Below are 26,404 nucleotides of genomic sequence, written 5' to 3' on the forward strand. Positions count from 1 at the left end.
CATGTGTTTTTAAGTAGACAAATAGAAGAAAACTGAGGTTGATTTTTAACACCATGCATGAGATATGTAAATTTTCTCACTTTCAAGGCAGAAGTGAGGCTGGATGAGAACTGAAATTTCAGTTCTGTGGGAAAATCTGAAATCTCTTTAAGAAAATTTTATTCCAAATCCGAATGAAAGGCAAAAGTTCAGAAGTTTCCTGGAAAACAAAAAATCCACCCATCCCCAAAAACTGATTCAGGAGCATTGACATATTTTGTTTTGATGAGTTTTGAAACATTTCAACCTTTTTCCAGCAAATATTCCATCAAAATTGACATAAAATGTTCCAAGTTCAATTCAAGAGTTCCCTGAAAAGTTTTCCAACCAGCCTATGAACAAGGTTATATTTTTGAATACCAGCACACACATACACAAGAAAACATGTGAATGACAGCCTCACTCACACCCCATCTGTACTCAAATGGAAAACTATTAATTTTGTTCAAGAAAGAACCACTCTGGAGCATGGTTTGATAGAAAAACATGAACATTTTTTCTGTGGGTTCCTTAGCTAGTATAGATAAAGCATAAAATGCTGTGCATGCGTGCATGCGTGTGTGTAACAAAATGAGTGAGATTTCTTTGACAAAGAAGTGTGCAGTTGAAATTACACTTTCATTTTATTGCTATTTTCACATCTCATGGAATGGTGAAAGTTTATACGCTTGGCCCCAAAATTCAATGGTGGATTTTATAATTTTTTATAAAAAATTATGAATTCTTTTCTGAGTTTCTGGAGAGTAAAATAACTCTTTTCCTACCTTGAAAAGATTCCTACAGTCCTGTTGTAATGCTCATTTTTAAACAGAATTATCCACTTTAATTAATGGGGAGACCTGTTTAACAACCAATGTCATGATCTGATCTGATGATTCTTTCTGTGTGAATTAAAAAATGTCCGAATTGAATAAATGGAAACTTTCCAAGTGCCTAGTGCTCACAGAATATTAAGCTTCCAGTTCTCTCTTCTTTCTTTCTTTGTTTCTTTTTGAATTAGTGGGGGAGGGGATAAAAATAAATAAATAAAATTGGGGGAAGGTAATTCAGATCTATTTGATTTTTAAGGAATAACACTTGGATTACTTTAACTCCCAATTAACTCCCACCACAATATTTCTGCTAAGTTTAGAGTTATAGGGTCAGAACCTATGCTCGTGTAAAGCCGCATAGCTCTAATGAAGTGAATGGAGCTACATTAAATCAGTATAGCTCATATCAGCACTGCTGACGGGGACATTAAAAGTCTGGTTAGCAGAATGTGGCTGGAATGTCCCTCCACTCCTAGCTCCCTCCCTGTGCATCAGCTCTGCAGCTCCTATTGGCTGAGAATTGCGGTCAATGGATGCTGCAGGGCAACATGCAGAGCCATCTTGTGCTTCCACCTAGCAGATGGAGGAACATGCTAGCTGCTTCCTGTAAGCCACCTTAAGTAAGTGCTGCCCAAAGCCCACACCTCTCACTCTCTCCTGTACCCTAATCTCCTCTCCCAACCCTGAGTCCATTCTCACACCCAAGCTAACCCTCAGAGCACACCTCCCTGCACCCCAAACCCTTTTACCCCAGCCCAGAGGTCCCTATAGAACCCCAAGCCTCTCATTCCCAGGCCCATTCCAGAGCCATCACCCCCAGCCAGGGCCCTCACTGTCTCCCACACTATCCCCCTTGCCCAGCCTAGAGTCCTCTCCTAAACTCTGAACCCATGATTTCTGGCCCAACTCAGTGAAACAGAGTGCCTGGAGGAGGCAGGGGAGAGAATGAGTGATGGAAGTAGGGGGTATGGAGTGAGCAGGGGGCAGAGCCTCAGAGAAAGGGCAGAGCTGTGGTGGGGTTTCTGGAAAAGTGTAGCACAGGGATGGAGCAGCAGTTTTCAGTTTTGTGCTATCAGAAAGTTGGCAACCATAGATGGTTCACATTGTTTCTCTTGAGATGAAATTCTAGTCCCACTGAAGTTGTCTGGAGTTTTGCCACTAGCTTCAGTGCGACCCAGATTTCACCCTTGGTGAAAAGAATGGGCATGACCCTCCAAAAGTAGCACTGTGAGGCCACAGTCGTAGTGTCTTGTGCTCCCATCTAAAAACAGCTTTAAAAAAGTTGTAAAGAGAGAATAACTTAAAGTTGCCCAAGATAGCTGTAAAGTGCTCCTTTCCCCTCCACACATGAAAACACAGCCATTAGTATTGCTGCTGTTAGGTTCATTACTCCTTGGGGGACATTCTGTGTAGCAGGGAATGGACTGGTTTCATGCTGACAATATGCATGTATTGGAAATTGCTTGCATTTGGTGTTCAGTTTTGAGTTAGTGCTGCGTCTGTTATAGATTCTTCTCATCATAAGTAATAACCCTCTTGTGGATATGATTTCTGTTCTTTATTTTTTGTCTGGATAACACTTTTAAAAAAACAATATGCTGGCACATGCATTTATATAGAACCATATATTGTTATAAACAAAATGTAATAAATAGCTAAAAGATGAACAAGTTCAACATAATGGCAAATAGATTTATTAATGATATTATATCCAGCCCATGCTCTCAAACAGTATGGGTTTCCAAGAATGAATCCTCCCAACATGCTCGTAAATCAGGGAAGTATTATCATCTGTGAGTAAACTGATGCGCAGATAGGAGAAGTGAATTGCTTAAAATCAGTGACAGTGCTGGGAATACAACAATGCTGTTTTGTTTCCCAGTCCTGGGCCTGACCCACAGTACTGTTCTTCTCATTGTGAATGTCTTACTCAGAATTAGAAGGATGAAAATCACTTGGAAAGGACTGGTGGGAGAAGCACTGTTTTTATGGATGATAAACCCCCTCAATGGGAAGATTGAGAAGCAACTTGAGTACCTAACAGAAAAATTATCTAAGTAATTTAAGGATAATAAAGGACTTAAAATAAAATGGGGGAGGTATGATAAAGAAGACATTAAATTATTTGAAGAGGATCATTGAGGGTAAGGATGGGGAATAAAACCATATGGAAACCACTGAAATCAATAAAGCTCCAGCTGCGTACACCAGGGCCTGTGTGTGTTGCTATAGTTGTTCAATTTATATACACGAACACACACAAAGACTGACATGAGAGAGATTTGCTGTTCAAAACATTATAAAACTTCACTTTTGAAATGTACTGTTAGAATACAGATTGGGAAATTAATATGTGCATCTATTAACATTGGTTTGCAGCTGGAATAAAAGGACAGCTTACATTTTATTTTAAATGTATGTAAAGAAGTTTTGAATTAAAACCCAGATATGAATATACAAATAGATAAAGTTTATAGAATTCTGACACAAAGTACCAGGGGTGTTATGGGAATGTCATAAAATACTCAGCAATCAGAACAGATGCCTACCATGTTAATACATTTTATGTCTGTCTTCAAAACAGATTATGGAGATGGCTGTGAAGGGTCAGCTGGTGGGAAAGGGGGCAGACAGAGATTTTATTTAAAAGGTACCTCTGTGTATTTTCTGAGTCTTAACTAAAGCTACTCAAATGAAATAACTGTCTAACATTTCTGCTAGACAGTGTTTTCAGAGTGAAGACTGTGAACACTCCCATTTTGCCCTTGCAAAGCGGTGTATTTACTGGGGAAATAAGAAGCCTCAGTTTCTGTATGTTGATCACGCTAAAGCTTTTCTAAATTGCTGATCTGGTTATCCAGTTATAGATGAGCATATCAGAGAACTGCCTGGAGAAGTTGATTAGCTCCATGACAGATTGGCACAGGATTCCACATTGAGGCTAACCTCGACTCTCTTCAGTGTATGTAGCAATATGCCTTAAAACCCAAATTAAGATCTTTGAAAATAACTGATAGGTCATTTATGTTGATTTATGAAATGTTGTGATGAAAAGGATCAAATTCAATTGTTATTACATAAACACCTAAAAGCAATTTGTAGTATATTGTAAATTTTTCTGAAAGAATCTGATTTCCACTGCTTCAAATAACAATTATTAATTTATCTACTACCATACATTTATACCATCCCTTAGAAACAGAAGACCTGATAACTTTACTCACAAAAGTAGTCCTATGGCTTTATTTGACTTCATTGGGACTGCTTACCTAGACTCAGAGACGGTAAGATTAACAAGGTACCATTGTGGTCACCTAGTCTGACCTGCGCATTTCAGGCCCCAGAGGCTCATTCTCCACTTCTAAAATACACACATAACTTTTGACTTACTTAAAGTTTTGAAATCATGGTTTAAATCTGCAGTATCCAATACGTTTTCTGTTCACCACATGTGGTGAACTAGACACCGTGGTATGGCAAAATGAGGCTCCTTAGACCTGCATACGTGGATCACCCTTTACCCATGCCATGCATGTGCCCCACCACTTGGTGGAACAAGTGTGTGGTGGTGGTGGCGGCAACGGTGGCTCCTCCTGTGGCTTTGTCCCAGACCTGCAGGCTCCTGCAGTGCCGGCAGCTGCAACCCAACATGGTGCAGCCTAGCATGGCTCATGAGGTAGCAGTTCCAGCCGCGGTGCAGTTCCAGTGGTGGCAGCAGCTCTGATGAGCTGCCAGCAGTTTGGAAGGAGGAGGGGAGTGCCTGGCTCTGGGAGTGGGTCTGGAAGATAGGAAGAAGGGCTTTCGAAAACTTGGGGGGTCCTTTCGGAAGGTCCCGTCTCCACAGGCGGCATGCGATTCGAAAAGCCGCACTTTCGAATCACCGTGGCTGCCATTATGCTAATGATGTGCTGCATATTCATTGCAGTGCCTCATTAGCATATTTAAAACCTGCTCATTAACATGCCCCTTTCGAAAGGAAGGGGCACATGTAGACCCAGCCCAAATGTTAATATGAATAGTGCGTGGGCTGCATGAGTGTTCCTTTTTCACCTCAGTAGTCCAAAGCAGCCGTGGGACAATGGAGTTGCACCCATGCTCCCCCATCTACCACCTCTTCCTCAAGTTCCTCTTGAGCACCAGGGCCACACACTTATCTGCTCCTTCTCCCTATCAGAACTTTCAGAATGGTATCCCTATGCTTCTCTGCCCTTTATAGAGGTGGAACACTGCAAACAGGAGAAGGTGATGCACAGCTCCTCTCAAAATGCTCAGAGGGAGGGGGAGCAAGGGAGCTACAGGGCTCTGATGCCCCAGTGCATGAGAGGCATATGGATGTCAGAGGCATACAGAGAGTCTGGGGGTCAGAGGTGGAGCTCCAGTGGGCCACATGCAGCCACCCAATGGGCTGCAGTTGCCTACCATTGCATTAGAGCATATAAGGGAGAATTAAGCATTTTCAAAAGCATATGTGGGGGATGAAGAAAAAGGAGGAGAGGGGAAGAAACTGAAGTAGTAGCCAGGTACAGCCAATCTATAAATTAAGACAAGTAAACCTTTAATGACAGATGGTGAGATGGGTGTGATCTTTAACAATAGATGGTAGGATGCTTGTGATCAGTTTTACTTTTGTAATGGGGGCTCAGCTTTCAAAAGTTTGGGAAACACTAAACTTGAGTCTAGCACTTACAAGTACATTGGCAAATAAAAAAGAATTCTTCTGTTGACTATACTCTTACGCTATATCTACACTAGAGAGTTTTGTAGACAAAACTGGGGTTCTGTACACAAAATTTACGGATGGTATGCACACAGAGATGGTGTCTATACGGGCAGCTTCTGTGGACAAGACTAGGCTTTTTTCGACAAAACTTGCAGAGCGTCTACATGGTTAAAGCACTCTGTTGAGAGTTGGTCAGCAAAACTCAGCTGTTCAGTCACCAGCATTATCCCTGCTCCTGATCACGTATGCCACCTCTGTCAAGAGTGTTTTGTCGACAGAGTGCCTGAGTAGACACTTCTGTCAACAGAGTGGGATTCTGGTTCCCCTAATAGCCCTGTTTGCAGAGCTTCTGGTCAGCCATTCTGTCAAGAGAGGGCAGGGCAGTCTGGCTGCTCTGTGTCAACAAAGTATCTTGCTCTTTTGAACCACTTTTGTGTGTAGATGCACCCTGTTGACAGAGATACTGCCGAGGTTTCTCTGTCGTGACCTCTGTCAACAGAGGCTACCTGTGGAGACGTAGCCAAAATGCATTTTGCCAACAGAAACGTTAACAAAAGAGCTGTGTAGATGCTCTGGGGTCCCTTTTGTTGACAGAGTGGATCAAAAGATCGAACTGCTTTTATGTGTAGATGCAATCTGTCAACAGAACTTTTGTCCAGATAGCACTTCCGACAGTAACTTCTGTAGACAGATGCTTCTACTGGAGATTTAGCCTTAATGTTTTTAAGTGAAAACCCATCTAAACCCTTCATTTTGTATTGTTATGACAAGATCTGCCTTTTCACATGCAAATCTACAGTAAAAAGGGGTCTCTGTTTAAATGAATCGTTATACATGGTATTACACAATACATGATATCATCTTTGTAAGTTGAGGTCTTGGGGGGGGGGTTCCCATATTTTTGGAGGTATTACAGAAAAGCAAATTACCTGTACTTCCAAAAAGTTGGCTGGTGACTTTTAAAATTTTCAAGTATTATTCAGGAAGGTCATCAAAATATTATATGGAACTAACCAGGTGCTTGTCTCCCATAGTACAAGAAAGAAATCTGTCAACTGCCTGAAAAATTATCTGGTTACTTAAGATAAAGAAATAATCATTGTACCACACTGTGTGACTTTGTGAAGGAGAACTGTGGATCAGCAAGAAGAGAGACAAGGTTAACAAAAAGAAAGCTTGAGGTCAACAAAAAGAAAGCTTAATGTGAACTCAGACCCATTTTCAGTTGTCAGTGGCGGAAAGTGGCCAGAAGAACAAAGTCTCTTCTATGGTCACTTGAAAATACCATCTAAAATTCTGAAAGAAAAAAAAATCCTACCTTGTTCTGAGCTACTTTCTACAGAATATTAATTTTTATTTATCAGATTTGATTATGAGGAGGTTTTGTATGTGTGTTTGTGTTTTACAAGCATATCCGTAGCTGACAAAGTTACCTTCTTGGGCATGATGCCATTGGATCCTCACCAAATACTATGTCCAAGTCAACTAATATGAAAATAGAAAGGATAAGCCTTTTTCTTTCTTGGTTTTGCCAAATCATGGTCTCTGGCAATCAGGATTGATTACAAACAACCAATTAAGAAGCATTTGGAACATGATTTGAACACTAATCCTGTCTCTTGTTTTCTTTATACTCAATTATCAACCTTAGGATGGGTATTAAAGCTTTAATTAGTAGACTTACTTTTTGAATGCCTGAAAAAGCTAACATATCGATATTAAATACATAAATATATGTACCCATATGTGTGTGCCTCATCTGCTCAGAGACAAATAATTTAATTCTTTGGAAACACTGAAAAAGAAACACAATTTGATTGGATTTTACATAAACCATACAAAAGGCCTGTATATTGCAATTATCAAGAATTATGATCAAAAGTTGTAGCTTGCAACAAGTTATAATTAAGCAAAGTAATTTCCATTAACATGTGGGGTTTTGTTTTAATTAAATCTCCATTGAGGGGGCAGAAGAGAAGATACGTTAAAGAATGCAATTACCTTCATATGACTAACTAAATCTACCTGTTTCCGTTTATAAAAAGACTCTGACTCTATGCTTGGCCTTTTGATAACTGACCTTGACATCACTGAGAACTATGCATCTATAAAGGTCACAGGACCAGACCCTAAGGACTCATGTTATGCTCTTTTAAGAATGTTGTTGGTGGAAAGGTATCCTGTTATATAAGTTCAATTTACCATTTTCTCCTTACTTCACTTACTGATATACAGTACTTCAATATAAATATCTGCTTATTTCAGTATTATTATTATTGCATGTAGCACATAGTGGCTCCAATCCAGGTTTGAGGCCCCATTGCTCTGGCAAAGTACATAACATAAGTGAAAAGATAGGATCTGTCCCTAAAGAAATTGCTACTGATAATGAACAAAAGGAGGATACTTGTTAAGCAAGGACCTACTAGTGAAGTGACATGCAGCCAATAACTTGTCATAATTTCACTAATACCTTGAGAAGGCTCAAAACCAAACAACTACATTATGAAGAAGAAACACTTCAATAATCCGCCAGTAGAGACTATTCAAAACAGTTTAGATGAGCAACACAAGAACCTGGCTATTACATTAAATAATCAGCAATACAATACAATTTCCAACTTCTTTCAGTTTTGACTTAGTCTCTGAATCTGATTAAAATTACACTGAAATACCTTTAGGAACATGTGTATTGTACTTGACTGCAAAAAAAGCACACATACTTGTGTATAGTTCTTATGATCCAGAGTGCCTAATGAAATAAAAAATTATAACTTAGGAAAAATAGACCCAGTCCTCAGTCCATGCCAAAGGTGGCCTTTGTGCTTCCCTGATCCTGGAGCAAGCTGAGGCCTCCCAGCACAGTTTAGAATAGCCTGAAGGGTGCTCTAGGCCAGTGATTCTCCAACTTATTTGATCTTGCCCCCTTCTTTGTATCTGTAGTAGTTTATCTTTCCCCTCCTGCCACACAAGAACACATAGCAATAAAAAAATCAACATTCAACTTTCACTAAACATTAAAAACAGATATTGATTCAAACGCAGCAATTTAAGTATATACTACACAGCTTTCTGGCTACCCAGTTCTGAAGGCAAGACTGCCCCCAGCACAGAAGTGTGACAATATGATACCGTGACACACTTACTTCTGCCTGGTTGCCGGTACTGCCTTCAGAGTTGGGTGCCTGGCCAGAAGCCACCACTCCCTGCTGTGAATTCCCATGCCCCCCTGAATACATTCCACATTCCCCCTTCTACCCTCCCCGCTTTGAGAACTTCTGCTCTAAGCTTGAAGCCACGTGAGGTTTGGCCACCAGAGGGCCATCCTGTCTCTAGTTAGAATGCAGCAGTATTTCCTTCAGGAATGCCCACAACACACCCTGACAACTGTCTGTCTGGAGAGGGTCCAGGACTGACCTCAGAAAGCTAAGTGCACCATGTCTGAAAATACACTAAAATGACAGTCTTAAAGGAACTTCCTAAAAATGTCCCTTTTGAAAATGCTTTTTTCCCCCTTTTTTCTTGAGAATCCTGTTGAGGGAAGCTCTGTCATGAAATTCCAAATAGTTGGGTATTTCTTACTAAATAATCTATTGTTTTCTTCTCCTGGTCTGCAAGCTCAGTGGTCCTCTCTACATTAGGATTTTCAGATGTGTCATACAATGACCAGACATGCCTCCCCCCTCCCCCCCACTATCAACCAGAGCTGATTCAGTTGTTCCTATCACTGTCCTAATCAACTCACCATTTTCTACAACTGGAGTTACGTTCACTTCACCCTGTTTAAATCAGCAAGACAGCCACCCTCAAAACCAGTTAAAAGAGCATGTGGGGAACGTTTTGTGATACCCATCATCAAGCATAACTAGATCAGTTACACAAGTACATGTTCTATCCTTCATCACAACCTTAGAGAACAATGACTTAAGTTCAATAATGTCAATGGGTGTAGATTCAGGCTATACATACCTATGCCAAGATCTTATGCTGCAAATTGAGAGGGCATTGAGGCTGGGGGTCATTAGGCCAGTGCCTTGGCACAATTTTGAGCACTCTGAAGAACGCTGTAATTTGTACCACTGCCAGTGGATTCAGGAACCCTTTTGATAGCCAGATAATGATGGCATACTCTGGCAGTGTCCTCTTCTCCAGCCTCCCTCATGCACAGGTATGTGAGCATGTGATGCTGGAGTCACTACAGAAGCTCAATGCCACCTGAGGTGGTTCTTACACCCAGATAACCCTCAAGTGGCTAAATCCAGGAGGTTTAAAGTAACTATGCACTAGCTGGAATGATTAAAAACAAAACACAGTCAGTGCACTGGGGAATAAAGGTCTGAGTTTAGATTTAGAGTTTAGTTTAAATTCTGCTGAAACTGATGGCACTGACAAAGCAGTGCCAACATTAGCGCTATACACTGAGCATCGTTTTATTTTACCAGCTGTGGGTTGTTATACCTGCAAATTTATAACCAAATTACATTGCCATTATTTAAAAACAGAAAGATAGATGAAATCCTGCCCCCCCACTGAAGTCACTGCAGTGGGGTGAAGATTTCACCTTATATGGCTAATTGTCCAAGTTTCTTCTCCAGCTCAAGGCCTTTGAGGGGCTGGATAGATTTGGAAAAACAAACATTTTTGCTATTGATACTTGATTGCAATTTCTATATAATTTTTAATCTAAATGGCATAACCACTCTTTATAAACCTCTATAAAGGTTCTTTATAAAGAACACATAACAATTAAATCTCTCCTACAATGTGAATGTTTCTAAAATGAACAATTTTCCACTGAATTGATCTGGCAACTGTACATACACATTCAATAATTATAAACAAGAACGACAGGACTCTCTGCATATCTATATTATTCAAGTAAAACAACTGTACTCCAGTAGTGTGTCTATGTAAGTATCATAAAAATTATACAGTTATATAACAAAATTATAGACAGCAAAGTTAATAATTTGTCAGTAAGGAAACCACTATTTGAATTTTTCTACCCTGATCTCTACTTTCCTCAAGCTCTTGTCTCTTGAAGTTTTTCATTCATGTTCTTAATGTTTTTAACCCTGCGTCTGTGAAATTTTTATTGCTCCCTAGATGATGATATCTGATCCGAATGTAACCACACACCTCTTTGCTCAGCAGCATTTGTCACAAACCATTATAAATGATCATGCTGATAGTTTGCATTGCTGGGAAACCGGAAAAGTTCCATAAATTCAAAGTACTGTATCAGTGACATCCTTGTTTATTTCCAGATATAAAGTTTTACAAGATTCAAGATGGCTACATTTACACAGTAGGATACTTCAACACAAGGCTTGTACATCCTGAGATAAGTGCTGAAAAGGATTTACAACATGCCACGAATGTTCAAGCATTTTAAGTAATGTTCAGTCCTATGTTTCATCTCCTCCTTTTACTTTTAACTGGTTCCTGTCTTCACAAATGATAGTTGTGATCACTGCTTGTTTGAGAGAGGGCAAAATAATCAATAAGCACAAGCTAATATTCATTTAAAACCTCCACTCAGAACTTGGATTTCATTCTTCACTGAAGCCAGCATGTAGCTCCCATTAATGTTAAAAGGTATCATTATGTACATTTGAGAAGAGAATATACCCTTATACTGTTAGGAATGTACATTTTATGATTTTAGACAGCAAGACATGATTTTTCACAACCTGTTGAGACACTATTTCCAGAGCACTTGTATGGCAAGTCTGTCCTTAGGATATTTTTCATTAGAGCTGCCTATCTTGTGTAAAAGTACATTTACTTAATTACTGTTGTATCTTTGTTCCCCAATATGATGAAAACTGAGTCCTTTGGGATTTGTCTAGAGAAACTTGAATTTTAGTCCTGCTTACTTGAAATTTAAAACAATGTAATGTCCTCAAAATATATTCACAATAGTTATGTAAATATCATATGACATACCACGTGAGCATTAGAACATACTTTATTTGGGAAACATTCTTCAGTTAGAGAAAAACATAATTGCTAGATAGATTTATACTATGCCCGGCTGTAAAGTGGAACTTTCAAAAGCTAAGACAGAAAGGTACTCATCAGTATAACTAATATTTACAATTCTTGAGACTAATTCTCTTTTCATTGACACTAGTTTTATATGGATGTAAATTCATTGGCTTCAATGGATTTAATCTTGATATATAGCAATGCCCAAGAAAGATAGATGAGCTGCCTTGAATCTCATATTGCAAATAAAGAATAACCAGACATACATCTAACGGTCTTGTTGTTTCTGTCCGTGGGCTCAGTGATTTCCAGGTCCTCATCATTATTCTTTAGGGACCAACTCTAGAAGTTCTTACTCAGACTTCACACCAGGAAAAACAAATAAATTCAACCTCCTATTGACATAAGGAGTTCAGAATTTAATCCAAGACACCATCTGCTCTTCCAGTCCAGTATAATTGTATCCAGAGCACAGAGTTTTTCAAGTGTCCCTTTTTTCCTTTCCAGAAATTTTATTCTCCAACCTCTGATTTTCAGTCTGCACATATTAGCTATTTATTAATTTCCAGAATTACATCTTCAAGAAAATTAGAGACTAGCTCGAACTCCCACATTTTTATATGACACACACACAGCTGGCAAATAAATTGAGGATTATATTAGGAAATCAAAATTTACTTAATTACAAATAACTGTCATATATTTTATTATATTTGTTTATTGCTTTACAAAGATCTGGTAAACAGAAAGTGAATATCTTCAGCAGACAATGAATTTCAAACCAGACTGTTTCTTGATCACTTCCTGTTGCTGAAACCATGTTTATATTAGTCAGCTAACACACAAATACTCACAAGTTAAATGGGCCTGCCTTAAATATAAGCAAAATGGTAACTAGACAGTAATAAGCAAAATTGTAACTAGATAGTAAATAGTAGGTATACTAAGGATCTGAATTTAAAAGTTCACCAAATAACCTTTGAATCATCATGGTCATTTTCCGACTACCCAATTCAAAACCCCTCTGCCTATAGAGTTTCTGATGACACAGGAACAGACCTTCTTACAGACAATTGTCAAAAATGGGGAAGTCCTTCAGTAGGAAGAAATGATTCAGGGTAAGTTACTTACGCTGCGTCTACACTATGAGATAAAATCGATTTTATTAAAATTGATTTCTTCATGCTGGGTTTTAACCATTCGATTTTGAACATCTTCACCTTCCCACATGCTCCCCACAAAATTGACTTACTGCTGCCACACACAAGTAGCTTAAATTGAGTGATGATGCAGTGTATTGTGGAAACCTATCCCACAGTTCCCTGAGCCCCATTGCATTCTGGCCCCTCAAGTAGATGTGGGTATATGACGCCATCTTTGTACATTTCATTCCCGTCTTTCTCCTGTTATGTTAAGTATGTTTAAGTAGACACAGGTGCTATACTGAAACTGTGTGCCTAGGCTTTATTTTGAGCTTGGGTATTAATTTACACCTCCTTGGAAGGAGGACTCTAAGTAGGCACATGTGCTACACTGAAACTTGAACAAGACATCAGTAATGGGCCAGGGCGGCTGACAGACAGGAGACTTTTGAGAGCCATGAAAATTGTGACCGCTCATGGAACCCCTTTCTGGAACTTCAATCTGGATTTAGGCCATCTGCAAAAGAAGACCTTTATGCTTAAGTACACATGGTTGTTACACTGAAACTCAACTGAATCATCAGTAATGGCCTAGGACGGCTAAAAGACAGTAGCCGTTTTACAGCCATGAAAATCGTGACAGCCCACAGAGACCCTTTCAGGAACTTGAATCTGGATTTAGGCTTCCTACCAAAAAAGACCCTTATGCTTAAATAGACATGGTTGCTACACTGAAACTTGAATGATTCATCAGGCTAAAAGACCCCAGAGTACAGCAAGGTTTGCACCCGGAAAATAAGACCCTAAGGACAAGAATATTCCCCACTGCAAGCCTTACTTCGACATCTATGGTAATTGTACAGCTAATACATTGCCTTAATTGAAACATGTATGGCTTGGGGCAGCTAAAAGACCCCTGGCTACAGCCAGCCCCTGAAAATTGTGACTGCCAAGGGAGACATCCCCTGGACAGCTAGAAGAACCCCTGCCAAAGCCAGCCTACAGCAATCGTGACAGCCGAGGGAGATGTCCCCTGTGTGTCTACAAGACCCCCAGCTACAGCCAGCCCCTGAAAATCATGACTGCCAAAGGAGACATCCCCCGCGCAGCTGCAACAACCCCAGCTACAGCCAGCCCCCGAAAATCGTGATCCTTAGCACATTCTTTTATTGGTTAGCGGTCAAGCCATGTGATGCGGCCGGGTGTGGGAATGTTCCAGATTGTGTGGCACCTCTGGGGGCAGGGAAGAGGGGGGATATGGACGTCAGGACAACATGTAAATGGCTGAAAAGAAGTTTCTCATACTACCAGACAAGAACAACCCCCACCCACAGCCTAGCTGACACATGGAGCAGGGTCCAGCAGCTGGCACCAGGCAGAGCAGAAAGAAAAAGGCAGCTAGCAGGGGTATACACAGAACCACAGACCCCACAGCTGCGCTCCTAGCAAAGAAGAAAGATTTTTCAGCCTCTCCTGACACTACAGCCACAGGTTTCCAGGTGTCAAATTGTAACAGTCTTCCTGTTGCCTAATTCTTCTGCAGTTGTGAGCAGTGGAGATGTCAGAGGCCAGAGCGGAGAACTGTGGTACACTGTGGGGAACATATGGGGCATCTGTGGAGGCTAATGAATTCTATTTAAATACATGCCGCATCCTGATTACCCTTCATTCAGAATTTTAAATTCGAATTGAACACTACACCCATCAGGTTACTATGATTTTAGGATTTCGATATCATGTCAATTTTGGTGTTCCATAAATTGAACTAACGGAATTTACAGTGAGGACAGGCACTTACAAAAATCTCTAGGAGGGAGCAGGGCCTGAAGCAATTCCCCCTGCCTCAAGCCCTGCCCTTGTCCTGCCTCTGTTCCACCCCTCACTCCACTGAACTCCTTTCCCAAGCCCCACCCCTGCTCTGCCCCTTTCCACCTTTTCCCCCAACCCACCTGTCTGTGCAAGGTGACTCATGGGATTACCAGGGGCAGCAGGCATCAGGCTCCCCTCCATACTCACCAGGATGGTGGCAGCTGGAGCTGGAGCTACTTGGCAGCCTGCTCTGCTCTGCCACCCTCTTGCATCCTGCTGCACACACATTGCAGTGGTGGGAAATGGAGCACCCCAGCTCCAGCCTCACCCTGCTCCCCCAAGCCATGCACCGCTGCAGTGAAACACTGTGCAGCGGGCTGTGAGAGGGAGGGTGAAGCAGAGCAAGCTGCCAGGTAGCTCCAGCTCCTGCCATCATGATGAGTGCCGGGGAGGAGGAGCTCTGACCCCTGCTGATGCCCTGTGCCAGGCTCCCACAAGTAGTCCCTGAGTCTGCCCTGGGCCCCACGGCTAGTAAGGGGGACTGTCCTGTCCATAGCACATTTGAGGCAGCTGTCCTGGGGCCTCCCAAAACTGGAAGTCCTATGAATGGGACGGCTGTGTTGGCACGAAACACAAAAGGTTTTACCCTACAATATGCTCTATTTCCTTCTCTCATATCTACTTAAACTTCAGAAAAAAAGAGATCCAGATGCAAACACCTCTAAAAATTACAACAGGCCTGTATACCATGGGTGGGAAATAAAATGTCAACAGTTCATCAGGGTTAGTGCCTGGGAAGCTGCCACAACTATATTTATCTGCACCTCCACAGGTATGGGTGATTGTAGCTCCTGTTGGCCACAGATCACTCTTCCCAGCCAATGGGAGCTGCAGGAAGCAGCAAGAACTGGACATCATTATCTATACCTCCCATTGGTCAGGGAGTGCAATCTGTATCCAACAGGAGCTACAACTGGCTGTACCTGTGTTCGTACCTGTGGAGGCACAGGTAAATACAATGGTGGCAGCCCACCAGGGGCTAACTCTGGAGGACCATTCTGGCCCACTGGCTGGTATTTGCCCACTTCTGCTGTATACAGAAGGGAAGTAGAAAAAAATATAGGTAAGTGGACAACCGCACATATACAGCTGGTTAAAGACCCCTGAAGAATGACTTCTTCAGTTAACAGCCATGTTCAGAAGTGTAATCTTAACCAGCAACTAGAACGGGTTCTGTCAAACTGCATGGAACTTGGAAGGAGGCGCACAGGTTGCTGAAGGGAAGAATTTAGAGAATGCACTAGGTAGTTAATGTACACATGCCTTGAATGCTAGCTTCATTTGCAACACCTCTGTAAATAGGTGCTTTAATAAATAGCCAGTTTAGTTTTACAAACATAGAGTCTTCTTTTGTTATTACCTACACATGGCACATGAAATATTGGTCTATGCTGGATTATGTAAAAACACTGAAAATTCATGAAATGTAAACCGAACTACTAGAGTTGGTCACTAAACAAATTAATTCAAAGCCAAATTTGTATTTATGAAGTAACTAACTCAATTTACTATAAAAATTGGAACCAAGAAGATGTGCACGGTAAAAGTTAAGCACTTCAGTATAACCACTGTCTTTCACTAATCATACTCTTCTTCTCTCCACTGCATATAACCACCTCTCCTCAGATAACACTAAATTTAAGATATGATCCTGTGAGATGATGACAAATCAGTGAAGTTCTGTGCATCTTCAGCTCTCATAGGGGTATAAAAACCTGTTTAACTAGTTAACCAGTTAAACATTACATTTAACTGATTAATTAATTAAATGGGTGGGGGAGTGAGGAAGAGCTGGAGTGCCTTAACACACCCATTGCAGTAGGGCTGGAGCACCTCCCACCCATGGCAGGCACCGTAGGGGGGGAGCAGCCCTCTGCTGTGGGCAGGGGGCTGCTTTAGCCCTCTCCAGTTAACTGTAACTGCTAAGCCTCATTCATTTAGGGTGAGGCTTACCAGCTAACTAGCTAACCAAACTCATTAACCATTATCATCTCTAAAGTTTCACTGATTTCAAATTTATTATCTTAGTAGCAGAGCCTTTTTTCTGGCAGAAGGCACCAGAATGGAGTTCCAGCACCTTTTTTCCATTAGATCACCAGAAAAAATTTCACTATCAGTCCTGGTGACACGTGGGGACCAGCGCAGAAGCTCCCACTGATCCTGCAACAGCGCAGTGATTGGGGCAAGAGTCCCCACCACTCCACAGCAAGGCAAGGACTGGGCCAGGGGCCTCCACTAGTCCCACAGCAGCATAGGGACCAGCCCAGGAGCCTCCGCTGGTCCCGCAGCAGCATGGGGACTGGGCCAGGAGCCTCCGCTGGTCCCACAGCAGCATGGGGACTGGGCCAGGAGCCTCTGCTGGTCCCGCAGCAGCATGGGGACTGGGCCAGGAGCTCCTGCCACCCTGCAGCAATGCAATGACTGGGACAGGAGCCCCCACCACCCCACAGCAGCACAGGGCCCAGGGCAGAAGCTCCCATTGGTTCTGCAGCAGTGCAGGGACCAGGGCAGGAGCCCCTGCTGGTCCCACAGCAGTGCAAGGACTGGGGCAGGAGCCCCCACTTGTCCTGTAGCGGTGCAAGGACCAGGGCAGGAGCCCCACTGGTCCCGCAGCAGTGCAGGGACTGCAGCAGGAGCCCCCACTGGACCTGCAGCAGCATGGGGACCAGGGCATTAAAACTGAACACCCTATCCCCTATGAGGAATCATTTGACTTGAGTTCCGGCACCTTTTTTTCTAGAAAAATAGCACTGCTTAGTTGCGAGCACTCAAAAACTCGCAGAATCAGCATTTGTGCATCAGAACTGTGTCTTTTAAAAAAATCTGTAAAAGGAATAAATAAAAATCAGAAGATGTTCTTCATTAAAGTGGCTCAACTTCGTGGACTGTCTATAATGAAATGGGCCACAATCAAACCATGGGTCACCATGTGCAAACTACCGGCTTTTTGGTCACAGATATAGGAGAATAGTTACAGAATGGAGAGTGGGTGAGAAGGGGGAAGAAATAGTTGCAGCCTTGACTCTGCTCTGTCTTCTCTCAGCCTACTGACCTGATGAAGTAGGGGAAGTAATCTCGCAGAGACCAGCAGGAAAAAAGCCAGAGAGGGGAATTACAACTACCAGACTGCTATGCACTGCACCTTTCCAATGGATGAGACTACATTCTCAGTCTATACTGTATTGTTAAGACAAGTCAGTGCTTTGAGAAAATTTAAACCTCTGACCAGGTTGTTTGGAGTAGTTAACCAACATGAAAGAGAGAACTATTTTTACTGTACTTATTAGTTACATGCTTTTATTACAAATATGTTTCATATTGTAGTAAAAATCCCTCATCCTGGTAACATTCCCATAAAATGTATATAAAGCCACACTAACTTATGGTTTCTCTCATCACATAGAAGTAATTCAAATGTAATTTTAAATACTAGAAAATTATAGCATCTCCTTCCTAGTATACTCCTACTAATCTACTTTTACTATGTATGCTTCTCAAAAAAAAATAGCAGCTTACTGTTTCAGAAAAGTACAAATCAAAGCTCCATCCACTGGCTTATATACACATCACCACCACTGCAAATACTGAGGAAAGTGTTTTAACGGGAAAAACAATTAGTGGGCTTTTGTATCCAAGAAAAACAGACAGAAGGATTACAAGTATAAATCAAAGGTAATCTTGCTGTTTTTGAGGCTCAGGAAGCACAAAACCTAATTTTAGTTTCTTTGGCACTAACCTATCTGGTTCGGACGCAAATCCCTGATGGATTAATTTCACACACTATCTTCTACACATACATTTTTCCCATACAAAGACCATATGAACATTTTTATCCACTAGATGGTGCTCTGGTGCCCTTTACTGACAGTCTCACTTACTTGCAGTCTCTGTCCTCCAAATCAAAGTGAGGATTGAAGTTGATCATAATTCTTTGATATGGTTCAGGAGCCTGAATCAGCCATTCACATTTTTGGCTTGGATGATAGGAATTAGGATAGCCAGGAGAAGTAAGGTATCCAGGGTTCTCAATTTTTATATTATCACCACATTTATCTGCAATGAAAACAAAAAATTCCTGTTCAGTTTCCTCTCCAGTAAATCACATGTATTCAGGTACAGCTGAATGAGTTAACAGTGGTTAAAATGTTGAATTTTCTACATTTTTCTTTGGGAAAACATTAATTGCATTCTACATGTTTAAATTAATCTCTTATGGATAACATGCAAAATTTGGATGTACATGAGTTGTTGCTTCAAAGGCCAATCTGTGTAAATAGAGGCTCTACTTTAGAGGCCAAATTTCAAAGCTTTAGAAATTTTCTTCAGAAATAAACCCACACAGCATTAAAACACTGCAACCTCACAATTGATGTTAACACTGAGTCCAAGGGGCTTCACTTAGATTTATCTCAGAGAGGTGTAATCTTATTAAGGAACAAAGTTTTAAGTGGAGAATGACTAGAAAGATTCTGTCTGACCCCCTGCACAGCTATTCTGATGAAAAGCCTGGTCTGTGTCATTGGCCACTGGAGAGTTTGTCTTCATAGGCCCCCGCTTGCTTACAGCAGAGACTTCTTTTGTTTTATCAGTCCATAAATCTAAGCAATTTGAAGTTATCTGTGCTCCTTAAATCCAGACTAACAGAGAACAAAGTGCGTTTAGTGAAGCATAAGTGATTCAGTATTACTCCTTTAAAGAAGTTTGTTCATGCTTGGAGGACAGATCAAACAAATGGACCAGAAACAAACCTCCTTTATTCCCCACCCATTCCAAAAAAACCCACCAGGTTTATTTCTAATTGTAAAATATTTGGAAAAGTTAAGTTACCAGAGTCATGAATTTCAAGTATGAAATATGATGGCTTCATCATGTTCCTTTGGCAAACAATTGTAGGTTTACCCATTTTAAGTTGTATTGTTGGAACAGAAAAGTAAATAATTTAGCCTGCAAGGTCATTTGTTTTATTGTTTAGTGTCGGTTTACATTGTTATATTTTATTATGGGTAGATCTTCAGCTAAAGAAACTTTTCCACACATATGTAATTTTCAGCAATAAAGTATGAGAATAAACTACTGAAGGGAAGCATATATGTACTAATATAAATCTATATATCACTGATTCTGAACAATGGTATATACCACTTGTACCACTGTATCTCATAGATTCCCTGTGGAAGGAAAATGGCACTCTTAGCTCTCAGCATGAATGTATAAATGTACAGAATTTTATTACAGGAAAACCAGGTCAAATGGAAATGAAAGATGAAGTGCATATAAAAAATGCATAAACCTACAAGCATTATAGAAATCATTTGCCATAAATTAGAAAGGAAGGAGATGACATATATGATACTGTTTGTTCAAAGGCAACAAGATATTTCTAGCTATGTTGCTTGGGTTGGTGCTAGCCTGTTTTATTTGTTTCCATTTGTACTTGCTAAAATAAATTGCTTATTTTTTCTGGGAACAAAAGGGGGTTGCAAGGAAGAGCTCAACATCTGTAGCTAGTGAACACAGTGAACTACCTTGTCTGTGGTTCCAAATGAACCAAGCATTATATCCAGCCTGTAGCAGATTTGGGAAGTGATCCTGTCTTATTAAGTCCACTACAGCTCAGTGCAAACAACATGGCAGAATCTGGCATCTGTTCAGAGAGTGAAATAAAACAGTGCTGCTTCTAGTCACTTGACAGAGTCACTTCACAAGACATGGAGGCAGACTCACTACCACCAGTGCTCTTTAATCTGCAACTTCTGGGAAAGTGACAGTGTAATAAGATAATACGAACTGCTAGACTCCTTGGCTCTGTGCAATCTCTCCAACACTTAATTAGGAAGAACAATTTCTGATGACTTTGGACCATTAGTTCTAAATAAGGCTAATGAATTAATTTAGCAGACACTAGGATTGGAAGGAGGGTGGACACTGGCATTAGCAGGTCTGGTAAGTTACACAAGAGGTTAATGGCCTTAGTGACTCCAGTAGAGCTGTTATTTCTATACCCACATAGGCAGCCCTGCTTCTCAGACAATTTCTTCCTCAACAGCTCTCCCAAGTTCTGCTCTATATTTAAAGAAAGATTAGTACCAATACTATTGCAATGTCACCCCTACACACCTCATTTCATTTCGTCCTATAGGCTTCAGTTTAATCCCCATTACTTTACCACTTCTGTCACTGCTGCAAAGTGATACAGAAATATGGAGCAGTCCTTTCACATTTACAAATAATGGCTTCAAACAGACAGAGGAGGTTAATGTTACTCCCCACCTCCTTACCTACAGCTTACAACGGTTAGACCAGGCTGGATCAAACTGAAGATTCACAGTTTAAGATTGGCACATGCTTGCTTTCTTAATCTGTTTGCTTCTGTGTCAGATCACTGGAGGAGGAATCTACTGCTTATTAAATTAGGCAGCCTCCTCAAAATTTATTGCAAAGAGATTAACTTCCATCATAAAAATGTGATTTACATTCTCCACTCCAAGACACTCCACTTGTGATCTCTTATTAAAACAATATACCACTGCAAGTGGAGGAAGCTCTTTTCTTTTAATTACTTTGATTGAAAGCCTAGTCAGGCAAAAGTAAATATTTGATCATTAGTTAATAATAATTGCTCAGGATTTGCTGGAAAAGGAAAATTCACAGGAGTTCTTTCATGTCCCCTAGTTAAATGTCAAACAATCCTACAATTAGACCATCTTTAAAAGTGTACAATTCAGGGAAACAGTGTGCCAAGGCATTGTTCAAAGTAGGAAGAGAGCTTTGTCTTTAATTAGCTATGTTTTCAAGTGTTGCCTGAAAATGAACTAGATATAAAAGTCATTGCTATGGGATTTCTCTATTAAGACTTGAATCCCAAGCCCTTGCAAGACCATCAGATTCCTCTGTGCACTCTATTCAAGTTCCATACGGAATCCAGACTTTTGAAATAAACAGCTTATGTCTTATTTGACCTACAACTACAAAAGATGATAGTTGGAATATCTACCACCCATACACACACACATACAAAATTCTTCCTTTAAGGTGCTTATCATCTTGCACATTTTGTCTTATTTAATGGCGAAAGGGAGGAAACATTATTAGGATAATTGGCTGCCCTAACCTCCTGAAAGCTAGCAGCAGTCCTTTAGATAACAACAGAAAGGGGTTGAAAATAAAGTGCAAAGGGCCTTGTGATGGTTATATGATGCTGGAAAGTAGATCACAGATTTTTACTGAAAAGTTCCTCTAATCCTAATATCAAGTTGATCTTCCTTCCACTGAAAAACAGGTCTCATCCTTTGATTGTTACTAGAACTGGCCACTGGGGCTGACCTCTGAAAATACCATTTGAATTAGTTAAAAATTTGAAATCGGTTGTCCTCTGTGTCACTTACCGCTCCTTAAAGCCCTGGCCAGGGTGAAGGTGAGGGCGGCATATTGCAGGAGAAGTCCCCAGTCCATCTTCCTTTCTGATTGCAGAGGAAGGAGTGAAAAGAACCCAGCCCTCAGAGCACACAACTCCGCCTAGCTCTTAAATCCTCCGGCGGGAGCGAGGGGTAGAACTAGGTCCGCAGCAGCAGCAGTAGCAGCAGAGTTCCGGGGGCAGAGACGCTTCTTTCCGTGCGTGTCTCAAGTCTCCTGCATCCTGTCATTTAGCTCCGGTTTCCTCTCCGGTTTCCCACACTCGCCTCTTTCCCAGGCGTCGCTGCTCCTGCCATGTCCAAAGAGACCAGAAAGCCAGCTGACAAGCACCGCCACCGAAATCCGGCCGGCTGCTGGGACCCCGGGCCGGGGCAGGGGAGGAGGCTGCGGAGAGCAGAGGCAGGAGTTTCGGCAGCCGCGCACCTCTTTCTCTAGGGCAGCTCGCCCGCAACTCAGCCACACACAAGTTTGTCCCAGCGCCCGAGAGCAACCTGCCGTGCAGGGCACAGGGCTGGCCACCTCCGGGCACCTGCTGCCGCGGCTGCCTGGCGGGCGAGCGGCTCGGACGCGCGGCCAGGCGGAGGATGGGGAGCGGGGAAGTGAGAAGCGCCGGGCGGCTCCTTCCTGCAGCCTGAGGAGGAGAAGCGCAACTCAGTGGCAATAAGAGAGACAGAGGAGCCGGCGTCTCCCCAGCCCCTCCCCCTCCCCGCCCTCCTCTTCCTCCTCCTCCTCCTCCTCAGCCCCCCAAGGCGTCGGCCAAGGCGGATCAACAAACACACACGACGCGCGGGGCCCTGAACTTCAGCGGGGCGGGGAGCCCCGAGCCGGGGCGGCGGGAGGGGAGCGGCCGCCCCTCCCCGATGGGGTCCGGTAAAGACAAGTGATACCGACAGAGCATGCGGTGCAGCTGGCCCGGGACAGCCCGCGGCAGCGGCGCGCTCAAGGTGCGGCCCAGGGCCCGCCGGGCACTGCCCCCCTCCCCGCCTCGGCCAGTCCCCGGGGCCCTCCAGCCAGCCTGGCTCAGTGCCCGGCGCGCCCTGGCGCTCCGTTGCCAGCCAGGCTCCACGGCAGCGCTCTGCCCGCCGTCCGCCTTGCGCACGCCCGTGTGTCCTCCGCTACTGACTCCGTCCTCCCCGTGCGACCTGCCCGCCGTCCCCGCGCCCTCCCGGCCGCCGGGGGGCACAGCGCTCGCCGGCGCCCGGCGCAGGGTTACCGTACAGTACAGAGGAGGCACCTCTGTGGCGGTGGCTACCCGCTCACGCCGGAGCGCTGCCCAGTACTGCAGGGACGCTCCCCCTCAGGGCACAGCTCCCCGGCCCCGTCCGGCACGCGGCGGGCGGCTCCCGCCCGCATCCCCCGCCCACTCGTGTTCGCCGCCCACGCGGAGCGGGGGGGCTCCCACCCAATCCCCCCGCCTCGTCTTTTCACACCTCCTCCCCTCCCCCCCGGGTGTGACTGAAGGCGAAGGTAGCCGCTGGGGCGGGAGCGGCAAGCCGGGCTGGGGGCGGCACGCCGGCCGGGGAGGTGCCGGGGCAGGAGCTGCACGGAGGGCTGGGGGCGGCACGCCGGCCGGGGAGGTGCCGGGGCGGGAGCTGCACGGACCTGCCTTCCAGGCTCTTGGCGCGTGTCAACCTCTCGGCCTCAGCCCGGCGGGGCCCGTTGGCAGGTGGGAGCTGCCGGCTTTCCCGGGGGAGGGGCGCACATGAGGCAGCCCGCGGCCCCCACCGAGCATTCCGCCCCCGCCAGGCAGGGCCCGCCCGATCTAGTGGGTGAGGCAAGAACCGGCACTAGGGCGCGCTGCCGGAGCCCCGCCGAGCCCTGGGGTGGGGACGCCGCGGGGCCTTTACCGCGCACACACCGCATCTGAGAGAGAGATGAACGCGGGAGGAGGCCGAGTCCCCTCCGGACTAACGCCTCAGTCTCCTCTGCCCGCTCCCTGGAGCTTTCGTCGCTCGCCTTACTATCTCCCCGCCCAACTCCGGGACTTCTCCCCCACCAGCTCCTGCTCCCCCTTCACTGCCCCACCTTCCACCCCTTCTCCTGCTGCCCATCTCCCCTTCCTCTCTGTCTGCTCTCCTTTCCACCCCACTGCCCGCACCCCTTCCCTCCCCTCCCCCTCAGCGCCGGCTCCCCTTCTTTTCCCATTGCTCCCCTCAACAGCAGCTCCTGCTCTCCTCCCATTCTGCCTCTCTCCCCTCATCTTCTTCTCCCCTTCCCCTCCCACTGCTCCCCATAATCCTCAACTCCTGTTCCCCTGTCCACTGAGCTCCTGTCCCTCTCCACACCCACTCCTCCCCTCTCCTGCTGTTCTTCCCCTCACAATCCTTCCTTTCTTCCTTTGTGCCTCCCCACTCTACCTCAGTAGTATATACATGGGTAGCATTCATTATCATACACTTTTTTACAGGTTTCCACACCCCTTGGCTACATCTACACTACAGAGATCTTTCAAGAGAAGTCCTTCTGGAAGATCTGTTCCAAAAGAACTTCTTCCTAAACAGTGCATTCACACACAAAAAAGTGGGTCGAAAGAGTGAGCAACTCTTTTGAAAGAGAGCATCCACATAGCCCCCGCTCTTTCAAAAGAACAGGCCAAGGATCAAAAAATCAGGCCCAGTGAGGACTGCTCTTTTGAAAGAAGGGCTGGCAGAGTGTCTACACACATTTTCTTTTGAAAGAAGATTTTGAAAGGGGGCGCTATTCCTGAAACAGCAAGGAAGAGTGATTTCGAAAGGAGTGCCGCATTCTTTTGATTTACTTTCGAAAGAACACTGTAGCCATGGCTACACTAGCCTCTGCCATTCGGAAGAGGTATGGTAATGAGGCACTTCAGCGGATGCTAATGAGGCACTGCATATTCATGGCAGTGCCGCATTAGTATCTGCTGAAGTGGCTCATTACCATGCCCCTTCTGCAAGGTGGGGCCTAGTGTAGCCACAAACCTGTGTGTGTGTAGACGCTCCATGGGATCTTTCAAAAGAGCACCCTTCTTCTGAAACATTTTTTAGAAGAACTTGCTAGTGTAGATGCAGCATATATGTTTTCTTTTGAAACAAGCTTTCAAAAATGGGTGCTTTTCCTGAAAAGGGAAAGGAAGAGTGATTTCAAAAGGAGCACTACATTCTTTCCATTTACTTTTGAAAGAAAACTTTTTGTTTGTAGATGGTCCATGGGATCTTTCAAGACATCCCCCTTTTTTCGAAAAATCTTTTGAAAGAACTTGCTAGTGTAGACAGAGCCCTTATGTCCTTCCCTCTGTGTCCATTTCCATTTGTCTGGAGGTTTGGCACCACTGGCTCTTCTGAAAGAAAAAAAAAAGATTCAGTTTTTGTATTTGGCTGGTGGAATGTGGCATGTTCGTTGCTGTACACAAGTAAAAAGAAAAAGTGTGGAAGAACAGAGGTTGGTTATGAAAGATTTTTGGTTAGGTTTAGCCATCAACTATTTTGAAAGAAAAGTAACAGACAGGAAGCCGTGCTAGTCTATACACTATCAAAACAAAAAGCAGTAAAGTAGCACTTTAAAGACGAGCAAAATAGTTTATTGGGTGAGCTTTCTTGGGACAGACCCACTTCTTCAGACCCCTTCTTCTTGTTTTGAAAGAAAAGAGTTTATTATTATTTTCATATTTGGAGGGGGAAAAGTTTTGAGACAAATTTAGAGAAAAAGCATGACAGAGGGCCCTTAAAAGTTTAATAAAAGTAAGACTTTTGGTTAGATTTAGGAAGAAGCCGTTTTAAAAGAGTAGGAAGAGAGGGAAACATGTTCAGTAACGGTGGAGATTGTTGTAAAGATCACTAAGCCCATAATAAAAAGACAATTTATGTGGGACTAAAAAAGAATAAAATATAGGAACAATTAAAAATAGAGGAAAAATTATGTTAATGACAGTGGAGTTTGATCAGTAAATCCATGCTTCTGTGTGAATTAAAAAAGAATAAAAAATTAGATACACTCTAAAAATAGAGGAAAATTCTGTGTTTAGTCACACAGACTTGAGAGTGGAGTTTGTTATAAAGATTAGTAAAATGGTGGTAAGATGGGATTTACAAAGGAAAAAGATGCATCATAAAAAATTTTCCTGAACCAGTTCTCTAGTCTCAAAATTTTAAAACAAGAGCCATCTCCCCCATTCTCTTCACCTCTACCTTTAACTCACTTATTCTTATCCAAAAAGCAGACCCCCAGAACATTTCCTACCATTTTACATTTATGTGTTTCAATTAGAAAATCCTGCAGAAATAAACCAAAGTTAAAACTTTAGTAAAAAGCAGTTTAAAAATGTTTTCCAAATTTTTAATTAGGACAATTTGAAGCACCATGCTTTTCCACAAAGGCCACTGTTAGCAAAAACAGAATCTTGAGCCAATGGATCATAGAGAATGCTGCTTCTTCCCTTCTACTTTTAACAAATACAG

At 43.2% G+C, this 26,404-nt stretch overlaps 1 protein-coding gene across 1 annotated transcript in view; it reads right to left on the reverse strand.

The window, feature by feature from the left end:
• The window catches only part of NRP1 (neuropilin 1), a 143,780-nt gene extending 120,565 nt beyond the window's left edge, over window positions 1–23,215 (reverse strand). The window contains 3 exon segments of the mRNA XM_074984974.1: window positions 18,452–18,626; window positions 21,959–22,617; window positions 23,200–23,215. Of these exon segments, the coding sequence (XP_074841075.1) occupies window positions 18,452–18,626; window positions 21,959–22,025 (242 nt within the window). The 5' untranslated portion in view covers window positions 22,026–22,617; window positions 23,200–23,215.
• Window positions 23,216–26,404: the final 3,189 nt, after the last annotated feature.

The sequence above is a fragment of the Carettochelys insculpta genome, chromosome 2 (assembly GCF_033958435.1).
Source record: "Carettochelys insculpta isolate YL-2023 chromosome 2, ASM3395843v1, whole genome shotgun sequence".
Classification (NCBI taxonomy): domain Eukaryota; kingdom Metazoa; phylum Chordata; order Testudines; family Carettochelyidae; genus Carettochelys; species Carettochelys insculpta.